At 45.6% G+C, this 25,206-nt stretch overlaps 1 protein-coding gene across 1 annotated transcript; it reads left to right on the top strand.

Moving 5' to 3' along the window:
- Positions 1-469: 469 nt before the first annotated feature.
- LOC130282804 (oocyte zinc finger protein XlCOF7.1-like) lies at positions 470-16,170 on the top strand. The gene is made up of 5 exons (XM_056531573.1): positions 470-612; positions 2,639-2,797; positions 3,070-3,252; positions 5,021-5,144; positions 14,258-16,170. The coding sequence occupies exons 2-5, from the start codon at positions 2,723-2,725 to the stop codon at positions 15,613-15,615; spliced, it is 1,740 nt and encodes a 579-aa protein (XP_056387548.1). The 5' UTR covers positions 470-612; positions 2,639-2,722; the 3' UTR covers positions 15,616-16,170.
- The last annotated feature ends 9,036 nt before the right edge of the window (positions 16,171-25,206 follow it).

The raw sequence follows: 25,206 nt of genomic DNA on the forward strand, positions 1-25,206 counted from the left end.
CATCACTATTATGGGGGCTCTGTAGTCATCACTGTTATGAAGCTCTGCTATAGTCCAGCCTGGAGCTGGTGCAATCAGAATAGTGGTCTCCAAACTGTGGACCTCCAGCATGCTGAAATTTGTAGTTCTGCAATATCTGGAGGTCCACACTTTGGAGACCACTGTATTAGGAGGACACCGACAAAAGGGATCTGAAGTAGAAATGTTGGCAGGTTTGCAGTCGATGGATGTAATCTGTTTCTGTAAAGTTTTGTATTGCTATGTACTACATATAATTAGAATAGATATTATCAGCTATAAGCACATATTACAATAAGAATGCATAGTATCATGATAACATCTATCGCTACTGCCTGGTCTATGATAAGATGGCCGCCGTGTCTTCCTACTGGGGACATCTTCCTAACTGGCAGCGTCCCGGTGCGCTGGTTACTGCTATACCCCTCCGGTATAGCGGACTGAAGCCGCCAATCAGCTGTAGGGGCGTGGTCTAGCCACAGTTCTTTACTGAGACCGTTCGGCGCCGCTGGTCTCAGTGAAATCTGATCTCTGACCCCGGAAACGAAAGAGTCAATGTCTTCCAAGCATTTAAAGGGGGAGAGAGTGGTGCAGGTGAGTGCTGCAGAGCGGAGCTCATTAATATTCATGAGCCCTGGTTAGTCCTCACAGACCAGAGGGGATTGTGGGGACTGGTTGACTCCTGGGCTGTCATTCATCCACAAGCCTCTGTATCTAATCCCCATCTTATAGTTCTACAGATGAGAATTTAGCCTGTTTCTATAAATGATATGCTGCAGAAATATTCTGGGTGGGTTTGTAGACAGAGTGTGGTGCAGAATCCTCTGAGGAACAATAAATGTGCAGATTATTTCTTCTTATTCTGCACAGAAAAGGGGATGTACTAAAAGGAATGACAGAGAGGAGATCACTATAGACTTTAACAGGGAAGTGGAATGCCCATCTGCAGGTGGATTGTTAATAAGACTGATCCTTGTGGCGCATCCGCAGTACATCAGTGGCGCATCCGCAGTACAGCAGTGGCGCATCCGCAGTACAGCAGTGGCGCATCCGCAGTACATCAGTGGCGCATCCGCAGTACATCAGTGGCGCATCCGCAGTACAGCAGTGGCGCATCCGCAGTACAGCAGTGGCGCATCCGCAGTACAGCAGTGGCGCATCCGGCAGTACAGCAGTGGCGCATCCGGCAGTACATCAGTGGCGCATCCGGCAGTACATCAGTGGCGCATCCGGCAGTACATCAGTGGCGCATCCGGCAGTACATCAGTGGCGCATCCGGCAGTACATCAGTGGCGCATCCGGCAGTACATCAGTGGCGCATCCGGCAGTACATCAGTGGCGCATCAGGCAGTACATCAGTGGCGCATCAGGCAGTACATCAGTGGCGCATCAGGCAGTACATCAGTGGCGCATCAGGCAGTACATCAGTGGCGCATCAGGCAGTACAGCAGTGGCGCATCCGCAGTACAGCAGTGGCGCATCAGGCAGTACAGCAGTGGCGCATCAGGCAGTACAGCAGTGGCGCATCAGGCAGTACAGCAGTGGCGCATCAGGCAGTACATCAGTGGCGCATCAGGCAGTACATCAGTGGCGCATCAGGCAGTACATCAGTGGCGCATCAGGCAGTACATCAGTGGCGCATCAGGCAGTACAGCAGTGGCGCATCAGGCAGTACAGCAGTGGCGCATCAGGCAGTACAGCAGTGGCGCATCAGGCAGTACAGCAGTGGCGCATCCGCAGTACAGCAGTGGCGCATCCGCAGTACAGCAGTGGCGCATCCGCAGTACAGCAGTGGCGCATCAGGCAGTACAGCAGTGGCGCATCAGGCAGTACAGCAGTGGCGCATCAGGCAGTACAGCAGTGGCGCATCAGGCAGTACAGCAGTGGCGCATCAGGCAGTACAGCAGTGGCGCATCAGGCAGTACAGCAGTGGCGCATCAGGCAGTACAGCAGTGGCGCATCAGGCAGTACAGCAGTGGCGCATCCGCAGTACAGCAGTGGCGCATCCGCAGTACAGCAGTGGCGCATCCGCAGTACAGCAGTGGCGCATCCGCAGTACATCAGTGGCGCATCAGGCAGTACATCAGTGGCGCATCAGGCAGTACATCAGTGGCGCATCAGGCAGTACATCAGTGGCGCATCAGGCAGTACATCAGTGGCGCATCCGCAGTACATCAGTGGCGCATCCGCAGTACATCAGTGGCACATCCACAATACATCAGTAGCTCAGAGAAAGTATCGGGTCAGCACTACTAATCCAAATAAATATAAATGCACGGCAGAAAAAATACTTAGAAAGCTGGAAACCACGGACAGGTGTAAGTACTATGAGGGTGCACATCCAAACAACAATGGAAACAGATCGGTATGTTAAATCTTCACAAAGAGTTATCGATAGATTCCATGGCCAACACTTGGTACCATGACCACAGACACTTGGGCATGTTGATTTTAATTAAACTAAATTTAAAGCATTGAAGTCCTTTTCCTCTCCATTTTATTCAACTTCGCTAAGTTAGTGTACAGATTGTTCCAGCAAAGATCTCTGGAGAATGTCTAACTAAAGGATATTGAAATGTGGACATAAAACATATTATTTTGATTATTTGATTGTTTTTAGCTTAATATTGCTACATGATTACAAGGGCAAAGGACCCCCGAGGTTCCTTCAAGTAGAGGACACTGCCTCCTAATTGACTCAAACATGATGCCCATCGATGATGCGACTGAAAGGGTATTACACTTCACTCTGGAGATCATCTACTTGCTGACAGGAGAGGTAATATATTTTGGGGATGTTTTCACCATGACTAACACACCAGGCATGTATCAAAGGTTACTATGGGGGAGATTTATCAAAACCTGTGCAGAGGAAGAGTGGTGCAGTTGCCCATAGCAACCAATCAGATCGCTTCTTTCATTTTCCACAGGCCTCTAAAGAGGCCTGTGGAAAATGAAAGAAGCGATCTGATTGGTTGCTATGGGCAACTGCACCACTCTTCCTCTGCACAGGTTTTGATAAATCTCCCCCTATGTTATTTCTTAATGTAGGATTATGGTCCTCTGAAGAAACCTGCAGAGGCTGTAATACCTGATGCCAATTCTCCCTTGTCAAGAAAGAAAGGCAGGAACCGAAGCTCCATGGTGGCGCCTCCACCCCTGATCCTTGAGGAGAACAATGAGCAGAAGATTCTGGAACTCGCCAACAAGATCATTGAGCTGCTGACTGGAGAGGTGAGCGCTGCTGGGAATGCTGGGACATAAAGCTGCCCAAACATTTCAGCACTTTATATATTATGAATTCTGCCCATTTGTGGGATGTTCTGGCCCCCTCCGTACAAGTATTTGATGGTTTTAATTGTTTTTAAATGTGATAGTGTTTTTATCAATTAACAAAGATATTATACCTGCATGTGTCTGTAACTTGGTATTTAGTTATTGATATATTTCAGAAAAGTGATGTTGTAGTTAGTGTTCTACATTTGATATACGTGTGAGGGGACCAGGCATGGAAAGAACATGGGCAGATCATTCCAGATCCCATTAAAAAGCTTTATTAGAAAAATATGAAAAATGCTAAATATCCTTCATGTGTGTTTTATATGCGTTTTTTCTTTTCTTTCTTTCTGATATGGTCCATATTTTGCATGTTTAATATTTTTTTAATAAAACTATACAGAGTTTTAACGGGAGCTGAAATCATCTTTCCACGCTGAAACTCGGCTTTGCAGTTTTCATTCCCGGCCTTCCAATTGAGACATATGTTACCTGCTATTTGGATTTCAAGTAGTGCTGGGCAGTATACTAGTTCATACTGAATACCAAAAATTTTGTGCTGCATGATATGAATTTGAACCCATACCGCAATACCGGTTTGGCCCCTCCCCCTTGGGAATGAATTATCAGCCCAGCGCTGCGCTGTCCCCTCATCAGGGAACTAGTCATATGTGACCCGCGGGCGCTGTTCTGCCCCCCCCCCCCCCCCCCCAATTAATTATCAGCCCAGCACTGTCCCCATCAGGGTAAATACTCACATATCACCCGCAAGCGCTGCCCTCCTCGTCTTCCTGATTGTTGCGGCCGCCGGCGCTGACACTCTATACCAGTGGTCTTCAACCTGCGGACCTCCGGCATGCTGGGAATTGTAGTTTTGCAACATCTGGAGGTCCGCATAGGCATACTGTATGCTGTATCCCTATGCCCGGGCTGCAAAAAATAAACAAAATAAACTTTAACTCCCCTCCCGTTGGTCCGGTACCGGCCTCACCTGCTTCTGGGGACGGGAACATCGGACAGCCGTCAGCCTATCACCAGCCGCAGCGATGTTCCACCTCGGCCTGTGATAGGCTGAGCCCACTGTCATGTAAGAAGCCGACCAGATCTCCTTACATGACAGTGGGCTCAGCCTATCACCGGCCGAGGCGGAACATCGCTGCAGCCGGTGATAGGCTGATGGCTCTCTGACTTTCCCGTCCCCAGCGTAAGGGCCATGTAGGAACATGGGTTAGTTTATTTTGTTTACCTTTTGCAGCCCGGGCATAGGGATACCGCACAGTATATTGTCAGCGCCGGCAGCTGCAACAAACAGGACGAGGAGGGCAGCGCTTGCGGGTGACATGTGAGTATTTACCCCGATGGGGGCAGCGCTGGGCTGATAATTAATTTGGGGAGGAGGAAATACCGTTATATACCGTGGAACCGCCAAAAGTTACAAAAATACCGTGATACACACATTTGGTCATACCGTCCAGCCCTAATTTCAAGGCATCTGGAGGCAGTGAGCTGAGCCTATTATGGTATCTTGTTTTTTATGGAAAGGTCATGACAGGGCAGACCTTTTTGGTTTCAGCTTAAACCTCTTGAACTCTGGTTTGAGGGATCTTCGACATTCAAGGATTTCCAGCTGATGTTTGACTAGTGTGACTGTGACACTAACCCCATCGTTGACCTCCTGTGTATGGCCAACTAAGTACCATGATGTTTTTTATATTGTGTGTATCAGGTTCCTATAAGGTGTCAGGATTTCACTGTCTATTTCTCCATGGAGGAGTGGGAGTATTTAGAAGATCACAAGGAACTGTACAAGGATGTCATAATGGAGGAGAAACAGACCCTTATATCACCAGGTAAGAATCTGTCACATTTTACTTGGTATTGATGGACTTTTAATTGGTCTATGTAGATAATAAGTAAAAATAATCCAAGCCTTGCTATAATACTGGGGACACACTTTATTGAATTAGCTGAAGTCCAGATTGCTCTGTGTTTGACATACTAATCTGCCCTTTTAATGAAAACCATTAACCTTAATTAAAAGGGGTACTCCGCTGTTAGACATAAGATGTAAGCTGTCACAATCACGGCCACTCGCTCCAAGCGATGAACATAATGCTCAGAACGCTGGGGCACGGAAGTACCCCTTTAACCCCTTCCTGCAAAACTGCACGGCAAGTTTATAGGTTATGACCCTTAATTTAATACACAGTTATCTCCTTTGAATGGAGCAAACTCAAGATGCGTGTCCACACCATGCGCAGTGAGAGCGCTCCTTGAAGCAAACAGCCTGAACACTGTAAAAAGAAAAAACCTCAATAGCACGTAGCACTGCTGATTAATTTAAAAATAAACTTTTGTTTGTTTTATGCTATCCATGGGGCTCCCTCAGGGTGGTCCCTAGCAGTTTCTCCTGCCCCACCCACTATAAGATCTTTCCTTTATATGCAAATAGGTCAGTAGTGCTACAAAAAGTCTCTGTGTAACTCAGGCATAAAGTTAAATGTTTCAAATTAACTGGCTCCAGAAAGTTAAACAGATTTGTAAATTACTTCTATTAAAAAATCTTAATTATTCCAGTACTTATCAGCTACTGTATGCTCCAGAGAAAGTTGTATAGTTCTTTTCAGTCTGACCACAGTGCTCTCTGTTGACACCTCTGTCCATGTCAGGAACTGTCCAGAGCAGGAGAGGTTTGCTATCGGTATTTGCTCCTACTCTGGACAGTTCCTGACATGGACAGCAGTGTCAGCAGAGAGCACTTCCTGTAGTCCTGAGCAGTTTGGTGTGCAGCTCATTCGGGTGTGTCTCTTTGTGTGCTCCAGAGACTTCCAGCAGACCAGAGCAGGTGTTTCATCAGCCTCCCCAGGAGTGTGGCAGCCTCCTCGGGAGAGCCTCCCTGCATGGCGTCCCTGGCCTCCACCTCCCGTTCTTCAAGGCTGGCGGGGGGTGGAGAGCAAACAGCAACAGCCATTCCGGCCCGGGGTAGAAGATCTGGCAGAGTCTGCAGCAATGCAGGCTCTGCTCCCCTGGCAACAGGTACCAGCCAGAGATCTGGTGGACAAAAGGCGAGGAGGAGAAGTGTGGAGTTGTGGGTAGAGCGAGGGCCCAAGGAGTCCAGTGCCAACTACTGCTCCCGCCTGGCCGCGAGGTTTGCTGAGTATGATCGGTGCGGCAAGGATCTGAAGTTGGCCAGAGAAGATCTGCGAGGCGCTCAGAATCTGGTGAACACTGCACCAAAAAAGAACAGGCCAGAGTTAAGGAAAAAGATCGCAGCACTGAAAGCTGAGATTGTGCAGCTGGAGGAGAGGAGAGCAGAGATCTTGGAGGGGAGCGGTCTCTTTAAGGAAAAGCTTGAGAACGACAGCCGGTTTGCCGCCACGAAATCCCCAGGTAAGGTGGAGGTGGATGTTGGGGAGAGTAGTGGCGGTGAAGATAGCGAGGATGGTGGTGAAGCTGTAAAGGAGGAGGAGAAGGTGGAAGAAAGTGCACAAGTTGTGGAGATGGATGCTGTTCCTGTGGCTATTCCCTATGACACCAAAACACAGGACAGCTACATTGAGCCAGCACAGGTGGCACTACCAGCAAGCGATAGTGAGGAGGATGTGGAAAGTGAGGCTGGGGGATTGTTGAGGGCGATCATAATGCAGGAGTCCCCAGCCCACCTCCAGAATTTTACCTTTGGAGAAGATCAGTGTGAGGATGTGGTGGTGAAGCGAAAAGCTAAGAAACAAAAGATTCAGGAAACAGTACAATATGTGTTTGTTCCCTTCCAGCAGTCTGGGCCAGCTGCAAAGCTGGTTCAGGCTGCTGGGCCCCCCAGACTGCCAGACCCCGTTTCTGTGGTGGAACGGAGCCAGTGGTGGAACATCTTTGCCCTGATTCACCCCTATGGTTCGTCTGAGTTTGACGTCAGTTTCGTTCGGCCGGAGGGTCTTGAACTCTTCTGGTCGAACTACGAAGTGGCGAAGAACGAGCCCGGCTGGCGGGATTTCGCCGTAAAGGCGATTTCCCGTCAGAACTCTGTCAAGAAAGTGACCGTTTTGACCCGTAACGAGTCGCTTTCTTGTTATGACATCATGACCTGGCTCGGACGGTATGGGGATGTGACGGACATGCCCAAGAAAAACTTTGATGAGCACGGGATCTGGTCTGGGGCCTGGACGTTTTCCGTCAAACTCAAGCGTTCAGGGAGTACAGTTGCCCACATTCAGTCAGCCGCCTTCCTTGGACGTGATAGGATCCAGGTCTTCTACCAGGGGCAGCCTAAGGTCTGTCACAGGTGTGGCAGCCCCACCCACTTTAGCGCAGCCTGTACTGTGCAGGTCTGCGCTTTGTGTGGTGGGGTGGGTCATCTGGCCGCATCCTGTAGGCAGATCCGGTGCCACCTGTGTGGTGTCCTCGGGCACCCTTTCAGCCGTTGTCCTAGCGCCTTCGCCCGTACAGCGGCCGCTCCGGCTGAGGAGAGCTGTGAAGTTGCCTCGGCTGGGGAGGGCACGGGCAGGGATGGGGGCGCAACAGGGCTAGTGAGGAGGAAAAAGGGCCCCGCCAAACTAAGGCGGGACGAAAATCGGAGGAGGAGTAGGGAGCTGGAGAGTGCCCAGGTGGCGGGGGTAGCTCCGGCCCCTGCTCCTGAAGCTGGCCCTGTAACCGCTGAAGCCCAGGAGGAGGACGTGCTGGATGAGGAGGTCAGGATACTGCGCAAAGAGGAGGGCAATATGGCCGACACTTCCGATTCCTCCCACTATGAAAGTGTGGATGAGGAGAGTGGAGAGAGGCCTAAAAAGAAAGACAAGGGCAAAAGAAAAGGGAGAAAGAAGAGGTCAGAGCCCTCTGTTCCCTGTACTACGGGCCAGGTCCAAAACGGAGCCTGATTGCCCCCCCTCTGATTGACCTGTCAAACCGGTACCTCGTCCTCGATACCATCTCCTCCCCCTCCTTGAAGGGGGAAGGTGAGGGCCAGGTGCCTAGGAAGAAGGAGCCTCCAGGGGGAACTGGGCCCTGTCCTATTGAGGCTCCTTCCTTGGAGGGCAGGGCTAGACCGGGGCCGGACGTAGATGGGGATCAAATGGACCAAACTGAATCAAAAAAAAGAACTAAGAGTGGTCCTGCCCTCTCATCTTCTTCGGGGGATGAGGGGGCTAAAAAGAAGGGAAAGAAAAAGTAAAGGGTGTGGCCGTCTAATTTAATCACCCTGTATGGCGGCACTCACCCCATTGACGCTGGCATCTATTAACTGTGCCAGCATAAAGTCAGATACGGCTAGATTCGCAGCCTTCGATTTTCTCGGCCGCGTTGAAGCTGACATTTTCTTTTTACAGGAGACCAGGTTGCCAGATCTAGCCTCTCTGGTAAGAGCCAGAAGAGAGTGGAGGCGTGGTCCCTCCCACTGGTCTCTTGCGGCTGAGCCGTATAGTGGGGTGGCGGTCCTTTTTACCGCTCCTGTTGAATGCCGACGGGTTATTGAATTAGAAATGGGGAGGTGCCTGATCTTAGATGTCTTCATGAAGGGACAAGAGCTTCGGCTCATTAACATCTACGCCCCGCAAACTAAGCGGGGCCGTAAAGATCTCTTTATGAGGATTAAGCCCTTTCTTTTTACGAGTCGGCAAGTGATCTTTGGAGGGGACTTCAATAATGTCACGAGGTCCCAAGATCGGAGAGGCTCCAATGGTCCGCTGACTTGCGATAGTGTGGCACTGATTAGCATAGCTAGAGAAGCTCGCCTAGAGGACGCCCACATCCGGAGCCCCTCGGGCCACGCGGGTTTCACCTATCATCAAGGTAGTCGCAGGTCTAGGATAGATAGGTTTTATTTAAAGGAGGAAGCCGTCTCTTCCGCAGTGTCCGTGGTTGAGGTGGAGTTCTCCGATCACTGTATGATTTTGTTTTCCCTGAATGTTTCAGAGACCCCCCGGATGGGTAAAGGTTATTGGAAGCTGAATTCGTCCCTCCTGGAGGAAGCAGAGGTGAGACAGTCCTTTGAGGATTTTCTTCAGAGTCAGGTACCTTTACTGGGCCTCTGTAGTAATAAGCTGGAGTGGTGGGAGATATTCAAGAAGCGGGTTGCGGGGTTCTTCCGCCAGCTCTCGAGCCTCAGGTCCCTGAACAGGTATCGCTTGTATCAGGGTCTGAGGAGGAAACTCGAGCTTCTTGTCTCGACTGGAGGTAGCCGAGAGGATATCTCCAGAGTGAAGTCCTTGCTGATGAGGTGTCAGTACGATAGGCACGCATCTTTGGTTTTTGAGAGGAATTTCGGGAAGTACCGCTCGCCCGACCCTTACAGGAACTGCAAGATGTCAGTGAGTAGTAAAGTCATTTCAGGACTGATTGATAGTACAGGATCTCTGAATCGGTCCAGATCAGGGATCTTGGAGGTCGTCAGATCCTTCTACTCGCACCTCTTGGGGAGGAAGGATCTAGATCAAGACAGGATGTCGGTTTTCCTGACTGAAACCATTCCTGAGCCAAGGGTAGACCCCTCTCTTGATGTTTTGGCAGAAGAAATAGGGGAAGAGGAAGTGAGACTGGCGATCGAGGGGCTCGCCCCCAAGAAGTCGCCAGGCCCGGATGGCTTAACATCTGAGTGGTACAGGACCTTTAAGGAGTCTTTAGCTCCCCTCTTGACTGAGGTATTTAATGAGTGTCTCTCCTCGGGCACTCTGCCGAAGTCAATGAGGAGGTCAGCCCTGATTCTTCTGTCAAAGGGTAAAGATCCTAGCCGTGTTGAGAATTGGAGGCCCATAGCTCTTCTCAATACGGACAGGAAGCTTCTGGCCAAGATATTGTTTAATCGGCTGGTGAAGTTTGCACCCCGGCTCCTTTCGGGGGCTCAGCACTGCTCTGTTCCAGGCCGAAGCACCTTAAGTGCTGTCCTTAGTGTCAGGGAGGCAGTGGAGCGGAGTAGTGCAGGTCTCTGGAAGGGGTACTTGCTGTCCTTGGATCAGGCCAAAGCATTTGATCGGGTGAACCACGAGTACCTCTGGTCCGTCCTCCTGAGATATGGCTTACCAACTACTTTTGTTAATTGGCTTAAGATCTTGTATGCAGGGGCAGAGAGTTTCCCGCTTGTGAACGGGTGGTCTGGCCGCTCTTTTGAGGTGGGGTCCGGAGTCCGTCAGGGTTGTCCTTTGAGCCCGCTTTTATACGTGTTCGCAATCGATCCCTTCGTCCGGAGGGTAGATTGTGGGCCGTTGGCGGGAGTCGGGATGAGTCTGGCGGAGCCGGCTGTCACCCAGAGAGTGGTGGCGTACGCTGATGATGTCACTATTTTCGTCTCCTCGAGAGAGGAGGTCGATGTGGTGATGTCGGAGGTGGAACGCTACTCGGAGGCATCCGGGTCCAAGATCAACCGGGATAAGTGTGAGAGTCTCTGGCTGGGAGGGGGGGATCCCACGTTTGATCTCCCGGACACCCTTCCAGGGCCCCAAGAATCAGCAAAAGTCTTAGGCATCACATTCGGCCAGGATGATTATCCCACCAAAAACTGGGATGGTAAGCTCCAGGATGCCACTCAGAAGGTGAACCAGTGGAAGGGTTGGTCTATGACCCTCAGGGAAAGGGTACACCTGATCAAATCGTACCTGCTCCCCTTGTTTATCTATCTGGGCAGCGTATGTATCTTGCCAGAGGCTTACTATACTAGGATCTACAGCCTGTTTTTCCAACTGTTATGGGGGAACAGGATGAACCTAGTCAAGAGGGAGGTTACGTACCGCACGAGGAGACTAGGGGGTTTATCTATGGTAAACCCTGTGGTGTTCTTTACGAACACCTTCTTGAAAGCCAACATCGCAAACCTCTGGTCAGAGAGGGCTCCTCCGTGGGTACTCTCCTGCAGGGAATGGTTTCGGCCTTTCTTCCAGGAATGGGAGACAGGAGGGCAAGTGAAGGACCTCCGTACGCCCCATGGATATCTTCCGGCTTACGCTACCCCGACTCTGAAGGCGATACGTCGGTGGGGTCTGGGAGTGTGGGAGATCAGGACCCAGTCAAGGCAGTTCCTTGACAAACGGGTTCTGTTGACCCACTTTCAGAAGCCTCTGGCGCTCAGGGACTGCCCAGGTCGGGATCTGAGGGTGGGGTTGTATCTTTTGAACATGAAAAGGATCCCCCAGAAGTTTTGGGACTTGGCCTGGCGCTGCTTTCAGGGGAAGCTATATGTAAGGGACAACCTGAAGTGTAGGAACTCTGATGACCGGGGATGTCCCCGAGAAGAGTGCGGGGACACGCTGGAAAGCATGGACCACTTCCTGCTTCATTGTCCCTTTAATATAGGGGTCTACAACCGGGTGGGCGCTTCCATCGGCTGGAGTCAACTTGCCGGCCTTACCTATCCGGAGTGGGCTTATGGGGCATTCAGGTCCCTGGGTGGCCGAGACCGGGGCACTTTATTCTTAGTTAGCTTAGTGGTTAGGTACTACACGTGGAGTGCACGGTGTTTAGTGTCGACCCAACAGAAAATCCTCTCCGAGGTGGAGGTCTGTAGGAATATCACCGGTGACCTTGGGAAGATCAGGTCTTTGGAGTATGGCAGTCTTGGTACCAGTAGGGCTTCTCTCCTATGGAGAGGTTTTTCTTTTGATGTGCCCTAGGTACTAGGCCCTTAAGGTGAAGTACCTTATTTTGGCCAGGGATAGTGTATATATCTTAGGGTGAGTATAGGGTCAGTTTCATGAAGGGATAGTGATAGGTTTAGAGGTTGATAGGGAGAGGAATTTAAATTTAATTTTATCAGGATTGCCATCCTTCTTCCTGGTGGGGGGCTATGCATGTCACCTTAGCCTTTTGTTTTGTTTTCTATGGAAAAGATTGTAAAGGGCTTGCAGGCAACCAAACTTGAGCCTTGTGGTTTTGGTGTATTGTACTGTTAATATTGCTTGTTGTAGAGTATGTAAATATTGTTTTGTATATATATTGTTCTGTTTACATTAGGTGGGTAGGGGTGTATTTTAGGTTGGGTGGGGGGTTTTCGGGGGGTGGTGGTGGTCTGTACCCAGGACTGGACTGTTGCAGTGGGTACTATTTTGGGGGTCTGGTATGGGTCAGTTGTGGACAAAAACTGTGACCTATGGACTCTGACCCATGTCCAGAAGGGGTGGTGGGTGATGGGATAGTTTAGTATAGGTTGTTTTTCTGTGTTATTGAGTTGTTTGTTATGTATAATCTGTATAGTTTTATGTATACACCTTATTTTTTTTTTTTTTTTTATATTTTCTATTTTATTTTACATTTAATTTTTTTTTTTTTTTTTTTTTTTTATTTGTACAATGTTATAATTATTTGGGAGAGAAAGGCAGTCGGACCAGTTTTCAGTTATTATAGTATAGTGTTAAGAGTACACTATATTTATGTTTGTGTTTATGTTTGTGTCCCAGTGTGGATTCATTTTTGTTTGTGGGTATATGTATGTGTGTGTGTGGTGGGGGTAGGGGAGGTTAAAAAAAAAAAAAAGGTGTATGTATATATATGTGTGTGTATGTATGTGTATATGTGTGTGTATGTGTATACATATATATATGTGTGTGTGTATGTATATGTGTATGTATATATGTATAGAAAAAAAAAAAGAAAAAAAAAAGAAAAAAGGAAAAAAAAAAAAGTGTATTTGTATGTGTGTATATGTATGTATGTATATGTATATGTATGTATATGTGTATGTGTGTATGTATGTATATATATATATATATATATATATATATATATATATATATATATATATATATTTTGTTATCCAAGTTGGATTATTTTTGTTACGGCAGCTAGCCATATTTTTGTTTTGTTATTGGGGGGAGGAGCAGTGTGGTTATGTTTCCTAGTTTGGATATTTTTAGTTTTTGATCCCAGCGTGGAAAGCTTTATTTATGTTCATTAGGTATGTGTGTGTGTGTGTGTGTGTTGGACTATAGTAGGTAATGATTTATTTATTCATTTATTTTTGGTTTATCTGGGCTGGCCAGTTAGGAAGGTTTAAGTTGTTATTTTGAGACGGATAGTTTGTTTTTATGTTCAGTTTTGTTAATTTTGTTACAGTGAAATGAACTTGTTTTATGTTTTGTAAAGTTTTGTACTTTTATAATAAAAAAGAGTGTCAGCAGAGAGCATTGTGGTCAGACTGGAAAGAACAACTCAACTTCCTCTGGAACATACATCAACTAACAAGTAGTGGAAGGGTTAACATTTTTTTTTATAGAAATCATTTACAAATCTGTTTAACTTTCTGGAACCAGTTGATTTGAAAAAAAATTTATTCACTGGAGTAATTTTTATTTTTTTTATTATTTAATTATTCCAATTTTACATACTTATAATTGTTACAAGTGGTGAATGCCATAAAAATGCTGTTTTTGTTTTCATCTTGCCTTCCAAAATGTGTAATAAACAGTGATCGAAATGTTATAGGTACCTGTAAATGATTCAAATGGAAACTAAGCATGTCGCCCATAATACCCTTGATGGAAAAATATAAAAGTTATGTATCTATGAAAATTTACTAAAATGTTTTTTTTTTTTTAAATGTTTTTATTGTGCACAAGTAGAAAACCACAAAAAAGTTATGATCGTATGGGATATCCTAGAAAATTTAACATGTTAAAGGGGTACTCTGCTGCTCAGCGTTTGGAACAAACTATTCCGAACGCTGGAGTCGGCGCTGGGAGCTTGTGACGTCATAGACCCACCCCCTAATGAAGTCATGCCCCGCCCCCTCAATGCAAGTCTATGGGAGGGGGCGTGACATTCGTCACGCCCCCTCCCATAGACTTGCATTGAAGGGGTGGGACGTGACATCATGAGGGGCGGGGCTATGATGTCATGAGCTCCCAGCTCCAGCGTTCGGAACAGTTTGTTCCAAAAGCTGAGCAGCGGAGTACCCCTTTAAGATAGGAATTCCCTTTGTAACGTGATACCTTTACAGCTTTCTTCTCTTTTGTAATGATCTTTGTTTTAATATACTTGTTCTCCACAGTTGAATTAGTTTTTCCTGGATGCTGTGTGACTCATATAAACAGGGAATATGTCACCGAGGATGGAGAATATTCCACGGACAATTCCATGTTTGCAGCCACAAATCATTCACAAGAAGATCCATCTCCTTATGTTAAACGTGATATCTTGTGTAGCGAAGGAAAGAAAGACACAACGGACATGTGCACAGATCATACGGATTATGTATCTTTCCTTATAAAGGAAGAAGGAGTATTAGGAATTGAGGAGAATCCCAGTGACATTTCTGAACCCAGCAGTCCCAATGAGCCACATCCAGCTCAACATTTAAAGGGGGAAACCATCTCTTTTGGAGAAAACCTCACAGACATTGACATATGTATCACTGACCATACTCAACAATATCCATCTTCTCATATTAATGAGGGGAAAAATCTAACAAATGTTTATTCACCAACCGAACAGCCACAACAATATCCAACTTCTATTAAGGAGGGACCACAATCCGGTCAACAAGGACAGCGAACTACCATTTATGTAACACAAAGTCATACCTATTCTACACGTATGAAAGAGGAACCACTCTCACGTGATGATGAAGAAGAGCTCACAGATGCGGACATCGATACACCTTCAGGTCACACACAAGATCAGTCGCCTTCTGTTATAGAGGACGAAATCTCGTGTAACGGAGAAAATCGCAACACCAATGTGTATACCCCAACAGAATATGAACAATATACACCTGGTCATACTAAGGATGGACTGGAACTTTGGTCTAAACCAGATGTGTTTTCTTTTTCGTGCTCGGAATGCGATAAAAGTTTTCATTGTAAATCTGAACTTCTCATGCATCTACCAGTCCACTCTGGGGATAAGCCTTATAATTGTTCTGTATGTGGTAAATGTTTTACCAACCTTTCCTATCTTATTACACATGGGAAAATCCATGCAGGAGAGAAGCGTTATTCTTGTCCCGATTGTGGAGTATCTTTCACCAGAAGCTCAAACCTCAAGGCCCATAAGAGGAAACACACTGGAGAGAAACCCTATGTATGTCCTGATTGTGGAAAGTCTTTTTCCAGTAACTCCAACCTCAATGCCCATAGGAAGAGACACACCGGAGAGAAGCCATATTCTTGTCCTGACTGCGGGAAGAGTTTTATCAATAGATCACATCTTGTGGTACATCAAAGAACCCACACGGGAGAGAAGCCGTATACTTGCCCTTTATGTATTAAATGTTTCTCCAACACATCTGACCTTGCTAAACACCGGAAGATCCATAACAAAAAACCCTATTACTGCAGTAAATGTGGGAAGTGTTATAAAAGTAACCCAGATTTTCATAACCAAAAACTACATATATGTCATTCATAAAAATTCCAAAATGGAAGTGGTAAATGGTTTTTGCCTAGATATCATAGTCTTATCAAGGAAGGAGCTTCTTTCTACCTGATAGGTAAAGAACTATCTGTAAGTTGCCTAGTGGCGATTGGAAAGAGAAGCAACAACTGCTTTGAGCACATTTCTACCTCAAAAATGTGGTTGTCACTCTTGACATCCAGTTGTTTCAAAACTACAACTCCCAGCATGCCCGGACAGCCGTTGGCTGTCTGGGCATGCTTAGAGTTGTAGTTTTGCAACAGCTGGAGGCACCCTGGTTGTGAAACACTGCACTAATGTAATCCATATTTACCTATGTACATGAATGGGTTGCATGCTTATCATGTCTGTATACATAAGTTACAGTAATGTCTTATCATGTCTGTATACATAAGTTACAGTAATGTCTTATCATGTCTGTATACATAAGTTACAGTAATGTCTTATCATGTCTGTATACATAAGTTACAGTAATGTCTTATCATGTCTGTATACATAAGTTACAGTAATGGCCGTAAATGTTGGCACCCCTGAAATTTTTCTAAAAAATGAAGTATTTCTCACAGAAAAGGATTGCAGTAACACATGTTTATTCCCTTTGTGTGTATTGGAACTAAACCAAAAAAGGGAGGAGAAAAAGCAAATTGGACACAATGTCACACCAAACTCCAAAAATGGGCTGGACAAAATTATTGGCACCCTTTCAAAAATTATGGAAAATAATATTGTTTCAAGCATGTGATGTTCCTTTAAACTCACCTGCAGCAAGTAACAGATGTGGGCAATATAAAAATCACACCTGAAAGCAGATAAAAAGGAGAGACGTTCAGTCTTTGCATTGTGTGTCTGTATGTGCCACACTAAGCATGGACAACAGAAAGAGACGGAGAACTGTCTGAGGACTTGAGAACCAAAATTGTGGAAAAATATCAACAATCTCAAGGTTACAAGTCCATCTCCAGAGATCTAGATTTGCCTTTGTCCACAGTGCGCAAAATTATCAAGAAGTTTGCAACCCATGGCACTGTAGCTAATCTCCCTGGGCGTGGACGGAAGAGAAAAATTTATGAAAAGTGTCAACGCAGGATAGTTCGGATGGTGGATAAGCAGCCCCAAACAAGTTCCAAAGATATTCAGGTTGTCCTGCAGGCTCAGGGAGCATCAGTGTCATCGCAAACTATCCGTCGACATTTAAATGAAATACGCTATGGCAGGAGACCCAGGAGGACCCCACTGCTGACACAGAGACATAAAAAAGCAAGACTACATTTTGCCAAAATAAACTTGAGTAAGCCAGAATCCTTCTGGGAAAACGTCTTGTGGACAGATGAGACCAAGATAGAGCTGTTTGGTAAAGCACATCATTCTACTGTTTACCAAAAATGGAATGAGGCCTACAAAGAAAAGAACACAGTACCTACAGTGAAATATGGTGGAGGTTCAATGATGTTTTGGGGTTGTTTTGCTGCCTCTGGCACTGGGTGCCTTGAATGTGTACAAGGCATCATGAAATCTGAGGATTACCAACAGATTTTGGGTTGCACTGTACAGCTCAGTGTCAGAAAGCTGGGTTTGCATCCATGATCTTGAGTCTTCCAGCAGGACAATGACCCCAAACATTTGTCAAAAAGCACCTAGAAATGGATGGCAACAAAGCGCTGGAGAGTTCTGAAGTGGCAGCAATGAGTCCAGATCTAAATCCCATTGAACACCTGTGGAGAGATCTTAAAATTGCTGTTGGGAAAAGGCGCCCTTCCAATAAGAGACACCTGGAGCAGTTTGCAAAGGAAGAGTGGTCCAACATTCCGGCTGAGAGGTGTAAGAAGCTTATTGATGGTTATAGGAAGTGACTGATTTCAGTTATTTTTTCCAAAGGGTGTGCAACCAAATGTTAAGTTAAGGGAGCCAATAATTTTGTCCAGACCATTTTTGGAGTTTGGTGAGACATTATGTCCAATTTGCTTTTTTTCCTCCCTTTTTTGCTTTAGTTCCAATACACACAAAGGGAATAAACATGTGTTACTGCAATCCTTTTCTCTGAGAAATACTAGATTTTGTAGAAAAATTTCAGGGGTGCCAACATTTACGGCCATGACTGTGTATAAACATAAAAAAGTATGCAAAGCCTTAGACAGAAGCTGTGATGGAGACGGTGATGAAATAACAAATTTTACGAGTCAGAACCAAAGAAATTTAAGTATAACCTAACAAAAAATTATTTTAGATGTATTAAAAGGGTATTCTGACCAAAGACATGAATGGAGGGGGCGTGGCGAGACTGGAGCAGCAGCCCCGAATAGAATGCGGGTGCTGCACGGAGATCGCGGGGGCCCCCACCGTGATCAGACATCTTATCCCTTATGCTTTGGATAGGGGGTAAGATGTCTTTGGCCGGAATACCCCTTAAAAGGGAAACTGACAGCCGGTTCACCTGCACTAAGGGTGCATTCACACCATGTTTTTGCAATACAGTTCCCGTATACGTTTCAATGGGAAAACCGTACTGAACTGTATTGAAAACCACATGCATTGACTTTCCATTGAAAACCGTATGCATTAAAAAACGTTTTGCATCTTGTATGGTTTTGCCCGCTTTTTTCCTGTACCCAAAACCATAGCCTACCACGGTTTTTGGGCCGGGTAAAAAAACGGTATTAAAGGGGTACTCCGGCGCTAAAACATCTTATCCCCTATCCAAAGGATAGGGGATAAGATGCCTGATCGTGGGGGTCCTGCCGCTGGAGACCCCCGTAATCTTGCACGCAGCACCCCGGTTACAATCAGTCCCCGGAGCATGTTTGCTCCAGGTCTGATTACTGGCGATCACAGGGGCCGGAGCATTGTGACGTCACGGCCCTGCCCCCGTGTGACGTCACGCTCCGCACCCTCAATGCAAGCCTATGGGAGGGGGCTTGACATGGGAGTCAATGGGAACCATACAGAGCTGTATGTGCGTATGATTCCATACGGTTTGCACCATATGGTTTTGATTTTGCACAGTTTTTTGGGGGGGGAATTTCAATCAAACAAGTGAAACTTTATTCATAATGGAGTGAAAAGGTAAAAACGTATGTTTTTTTTTTTTTTCTTAAACATGCAACAGGACATCATTTTTCAAACAGTATACGGGTTAAAATTTGTACACATGTTTCGATGCAGTTTAGTCCGGTTTTGAGGAATCCGTTTTTCATCAAAAACCTGGGAACTGTATTGCAAAAACGTGGTGTGAAAGCACCCTAATCCCAATACACAGGGTTATAGTGCAGGTAAACCAGATAACAACAAGGTATCCTTTACCTGGATCCGCGTTCCGGTTCTGGAGATATCTTTTGTATAAGGTGAATTCAAGTAGAGAAAACAGATCTTTTGTATAAGCCTCACTTGCTGATAGTCGGATTTGCACAATGGAGACCGGATGCTGCACAAAGTCACAATGGAGGCTATTAACAATCTCCAGAACCGGAACATGGATCCATGTAAGTGATACCTCGTTGTAATCTGCTTGGATCTTGCTGGAGAATTGGGATACCAATTACCCCTTCATACTGACTGGTGGAGGCTAAGAAAGGGAAGAGAAAGCAAACAAGAATGCACACTGTTTACTCCTGTACAGTCTCTCGTCTTGACTATGGTGGTCAATTATATCCTGCAGTATCCTCATAATATCTATGGTTAAAATACCTACTTTTAAAGATCTCTTCTACGGGCCCAGTCTCTCCCAGTTGTGGCGCGTCACGACATCCGCTTGAAGTGGGGGCTGCCACGCCCCCTCCATATATGTCTATGGGAGAGCCGTTTGGCAATCTTTGGCTCTCCCCTAAAGATATATGTAGGGGGAGTGGCGGCCCCACCTTCAGTTACGCGCCACTCCCAGGCAGAGACAGGGCCCCGTACAGAAGATCGCGGGATAGGTTTTTCAATAATGTTTTTAGGATGAGACTTTTCCTTTAAGTACAAATTTTACTTCTACTCTCTGTCCTGGATTCCTTTTTCCAGGTGACAACAACTTCAGTTAACCATCTTCTGTAGTTAGTTGCCCACCATATTTAAAGTGTACCTGTCAGATCCCACAAGAAAAAAAATATATTATATGTTACTCAGTACCTCATCCTGATCATGTACATGTAATTTTTATGTCTCTATCACCCATATTTCACTAAAAAAAATTGCATATTACAGCTGCTCAATGTATTTTCCATCTTCTCAAAAGGAGGGGGCGTGTCCTTCTCTTGCCAGCACTGTATGACTCCTCCCGCTCTCTCACTCTGCCTACAGCTTTTGCAAAACTACAACTCCCAGCATACCCAGAGATCCTATGACTGTCCAGGCATTCTTGAACTTGTAGTTTTTCAACAGCTGGAGGACATGTTTGGTAAAAGTCTGTGTTACAGCAGTGTTCCTGCAGGCTGTATTCCCCCTTCAACCTTGTCAATCAGTCATCTCGTGTTTATGACACTTTCATGCTGCTGTGGGACTCATCAGCGTCCAAAGAGGTATGGGGACCCCTAGTGGTGGGATTTTCAAAGGCAGTTTTCTTTAATAACGTGAACATTTTTTATAGAAGTATATTAGAAAAACTATTGATGTACAACATATAAAAAGTTTTTATATCTGACCGTGCCCATTTAAAGCCTGTTTGTCCTTTTTGTCTGATAAATGGTTATGTGGGTGGTCTTAATATCTCTGTTAACAAAACAATTGTTTCCATGTAAATCTTTATACATTAGAAGAAAATTGATTGCCTATGTACAGAGTATTTATTTATTTTACAGCTGTCCATTATTTGGTTGTCCTTTTAAATGCTGAATCAAAGTTATTTATTGCATGGTTTTATTAAGACTGTACAGATAAAGGATTTGTTTGTCTGTTTTCAAAATTACAGGAAGTTTTGTTTATATATTAAAGTTACTTTGCATATTAAATATCAAAATGTACATTATAACCTGCAATCTTAAAGTATTTTTAAAGGAGAGCTATGGTACACATTTTTTTTTATAATTCCCTGGGCCCGGGCTGTAAAAAAGTAACAAAACAAACTTTAAAGGGGTTATCCAGGAAAAAACTTTTTTTTATAGATCAACTGGCTCCAGAAAGTTAAACAGATTTGTAAATTACTTCTATTAAAAAATCTTAATCCTTTCAGTACTTATGAGCTGCTGAAATTGAGTTGTTCTTTTCTGTCTAAGTGCTTTCTTATGACACGTGTCTCGGGAACCGCCCAGTTTAGAAGCAAATCCCCATAGCAAACCTCCTCTACTCTGTGCAGATCCCGAGACAAGCAGAGATGTCAGCAGAGAGCAGAGAGCCAGACAGAAAACAACTCAACTTCAACAGCTGATAATTATTGAAAGGATTAAGATTTTTTAATAGAAGTAATTGACAAATCTGTTTAACTTTCTGAAGCCAGTTGATGTTAAAAAAAAAATAATAATAATGTTTTTTCCTGGAATACCCCTTTAACTCACCTTCCAACGTTCCCCTGTTGCACCATTATGGGTGTCTTGGTCTTCCGATTCTGGTCTTCTTCTACCTGCTTCCTGGGGCCGGTGAATTATTCTGCGCTCAGCATATCGCCGGCCACAGTGATGTCCCGCCTCGGCCGGTGATAGGCTGTGCCCACTGTCATGTAAGGAGCCCGGGCAGCAGAGAGAAGGCAAGGGCCCAGGCTCCTTACATGACAGTGCGCTCAGCCTATCAGTGGCCGAGGAGGGACATCACTGCGGCCGGCGATATGCTGAGCGCAGTATAATTCACCGTCCCCAGGAAGCAGGTAGAAGCCGGCTGCACCAGAGGACCATAGGACCGAGACACAGATAACAGCGCAATGGGGGAACGTCGGAAGGTGAGATAAAGTTTGTTTTGTTACTTTTTGCAGCCAGGGCACAAGGGATTATAAAAAATGTGTACCACAGATCTTCTTCAAGATCTGTGGTGATGAATTGTAGGTTGAGCAGACAATTAAAAGGCTAGTTATGTAACCGTGGGAGGGTCTTGGGACCTCTTAAAGGGGTACTCCGGTGGTAAATTTTTTTTAATATCAACTGGTGCCAGAAAGTTAAACCGATTTGGAAATTACTTATATTTAAAAATCTTAATCCTTCCAGTACTTATCAGCTGCGGTATGCTCCAGAGAAAGTTCTTTTCTCTTTGAATTTATTTTCTGTCTGGCCACAGTGCTCTCTGGTGGCACCTGTGTCCATGTTAGGAACTGTCCAGAGCAGGATCGGTTTGCTGTTGGGATTTGCTGATAAGTACTGGAAGGATTAAGATTTTTAAATAGAAGTACATGTAATAATCTTCTATTCTACTATCCTCCTAATATTACCTTTGTTATGTCTTTGAATCAAATTTCTTACACAATTGCTACTAGCTCATTAGCACATTAGCTCCTAGAACTAATGATAATAATGGTTATTTAAAGGGAAACTCCACCAGAAAATCATGTTATCCCCTATGGAAAGGATAGGGGATAAAATGTCTGATCACTGGGGTCCTCCCAAGTAATTAGGGCAGCACAAGCTGCAAATAGGGCCCTGCTTGTAGGACAAGAAGGCAGAGTGTGCTAAAGGTGTGTATGATTGTTGTTACGCTATGCGCTCCTGCCTCACACGCTGGCCGTGAGCGCATGGTCCCCTTACCTTCTGCTGCTGACGGGGCTGGGACTCGCATTGCGGGACGCACCCGCATGCGAGCCCCAGTCCGTCACTCTCCGGGTGTTTCCCCTGCCTCTGCTTCCGCCTCTCTGCTCCGGCGCGAGTGTCCCCGTCCCTTAGGGCGTGCGCGCGCCGGAGCTTTAAGATTTAACCCCTTAAGGACCGGGTTTTTTTCGTTTTTGCACTTTCGTTTTTTGCTCCTTGCCTTTAAAAAATCATAACTCTTTCAATTTTGCACCTAAAAATCCATATGATTGCTTATTTTTTGTGCTACCAATTCTACTTTGTAATGACATCAGTCATTTTGCCCAAAAATCTACGGTGAAACGGAAAAAAAAATCATTGTGAGGCAAAATTGGAAAAAAAAACTCTGTTTTGTAACTTTTGGGGGCTTTCGTTTCTACGTAGTACATTTTTCGGTAAAAATGACACCTTCTCTTTATTCTGTAGGTTCATGCGATTAAAATGATACCCTACTTATATAGGTTTGATTTTGTGGTACTTCTGGAAAAAATCATAACTACATGCAGGAAAATTAATACGTTTAAAATTGTCATCTTCTGACCCCTATAACTTTATTTTTCCGCGTATGGGGCGGTATGAGGGCTCATTTTTTGCGCCGTGATCTGAAATTTTTGCATTGATAGGACTTATTGATAAAAAGGTGACCAAAAATGCACTATTTTGGAATTTTTTTGCGCGTACGCCACTGACCGTGCGGTTTAATTAACGATATATTTTTATAATTCGGACATTTCCGCACGCGGCTATACCATATATGTTTATTTTTATTTACACAGTTTTTTTTTTTAATGGGAAAAGGGGGGTTATTCAAACTTTTAATAGGGAAGGGGTTAAATGATCTTTATTCACTTTTTTTTTGCAGTATTATAGCTCCCATAGGGACCTATAACACTGCACACACTGATCTTCATCATTGATCACTGGTTTCTCATAGGAAACCAGTGATCGATGATTCTGCCGCTTGACTGCTCATGCCTGGATCTCAGGCACTGAGCAGTCATTCGGCGATCGGACAACGAGGAGGCAGGTAGGGACCCTCCCGCTGTCCTGTAAGCTGTTCGGGATGCCACGATTTCGCCGCGGCTATCCCGAACAGCCCACTGAGCTAACCGGCACTTTTCACTTTCACTTTTAGCCGCGTGGCTCAGCTTTGAGCACGCGGCTAAAGGGTTAATAGCACGCGGCACCGCGATCAGTGCCGCGCGCTATTAGCGGCGGGTCCCGGCTTCACTATGATGCTGGGCCCGCCGTGATATGATGCAGGGTCACCGTGGGACCCCGTGTTATATCACGGGAGCGGGACCAAGGACGTACTCGTACGTCCTTGGTCCTTAAGAGGTTAAAGGGCCAGTACGCTCATTAGTGTAAACGCCTGTGTCTTGTTGATAAATTCCTCCACCCTCCTCAGTTCCCTGCCAGATCTTTGTTGCCTTGTGCCCTAGAGAAAGCATTCCTTTGTATTGCCTTGCCATGTACCAGATCTCCTGCTCTTGTGACCTTGACCTTGCTTCTCTGCCGCCTGCCTACTGAACTTCTGCTACGTCCCGACTACGCTTCTGTGCCGCCTGCCCTGACCTACAGCTATGCTGACTACGAGTTGTCTCATCCCTTCTGTGCTTCGCATCTCCTCAGCCGCCTGTGTGGTCGAGCCGTTGCCGGGGGTTGCGACCTGTGTGTCACCTGCAGCAGAAAGCCCATCCTGCTTTGCGGCGGGCTCTGGTGAAGACCAGTGGCACCTTAGACTCCGCTCCCTGGCACAGTCAGAGTCATCTGCCACACAGGTCCAGCGCATCCACATACACCGCAGTTCCTGTCTTCAGAAACCTGAGTGTTACGATTGTACTACAGACATATTTCATCTGTATTCCATCCATATTTTCTACAGTAAATAATGGTGGTCTGTCTAGACAGAATATTGAATCACACTTTGGACTCCATTCGGTGTCGCCAGTTTCCATTGTGCTACAAATTTGGCACAGCTTTTTTTTTTATATTCTAAACACTCATATGTACAACGACGGCAAATTACATTATCAATACTAACAGCCAGGTTGTTTTGGAAGCTATCTGTGCACACATGGGCCATCATTTGGTTGTTGTTACCTCAGTGTAGGATAGGCCTACCAGAATACCTGTTTAGCCCTGCCAACTGTGACAGCCACTGTGCCACCCAATTCACACATATTGAAAGCAACAGTTACCATTCTAAATGTCAAACAGTGTTCTGGTAGATACAGATTTTTCTCACCCAAGCACTCATTTTGGGATTGCTAGGGTATGATCACACTACAAACATTCAGAAAGGAATTTCCTCAGTGAATTTCCACTGTTGATGCGCACTATTCACAATACCCTGGAATCTGCACTTATTTCCTCCAAAGTTTCCTGCGGGCATAAAGTGCCATTACAATGAAAAATCAACCTTTCGCCGTACAACAGATACAACAGGAGCACTAACATACAGTGCTCTAAAAAAATAAAGGGAACACTAAGATAACACTGAATGAACTAATCGTATGAAATACATTCGTCTTTACATAGTTGAATGTGCGGACAACAAAATCACACAAAAATTATCAATGGAAATCAAATTTATCAACCCATAGAGGTCTGGATATGGAGTCACACTCAAAATCAAAGTGGAAAACCACACTACATGCTGATGCAACTTTGATGTAATGTCCTTTAAAACAAGTCAAAATGAGGCTCAGTAGTGTGTGTGACCTCCACGTGCCCGTATGACCTCCCTACAACACTTGGGCATGCTCCTGATGAGGTGGTGGATGGTCTCTTGAGAGATGTCCTCCCAGACCTGGACTCCTCAAGCATCCACCAACTCCTGGATAGTCTGTGGTGCAGTGGTGGATGGAGCGAGACATGATGTCCCAGATGTGCTCAATCGGATTCA

Source organism: Hyla sarda, chromosome 7 (assembly GCF_029499605.1).
Source record: "Hyla sarda isolate aHylSar1 chromosome 7, aHylSar1.hap1, whole genome shotgun sequence".
NCBI classification, from domain to species: domain Eukaryota; kingdom Metazoa; phylum Chordata; class Amphibia; order Anura; family Hylidae; genus Hyla; species Hyla sarda.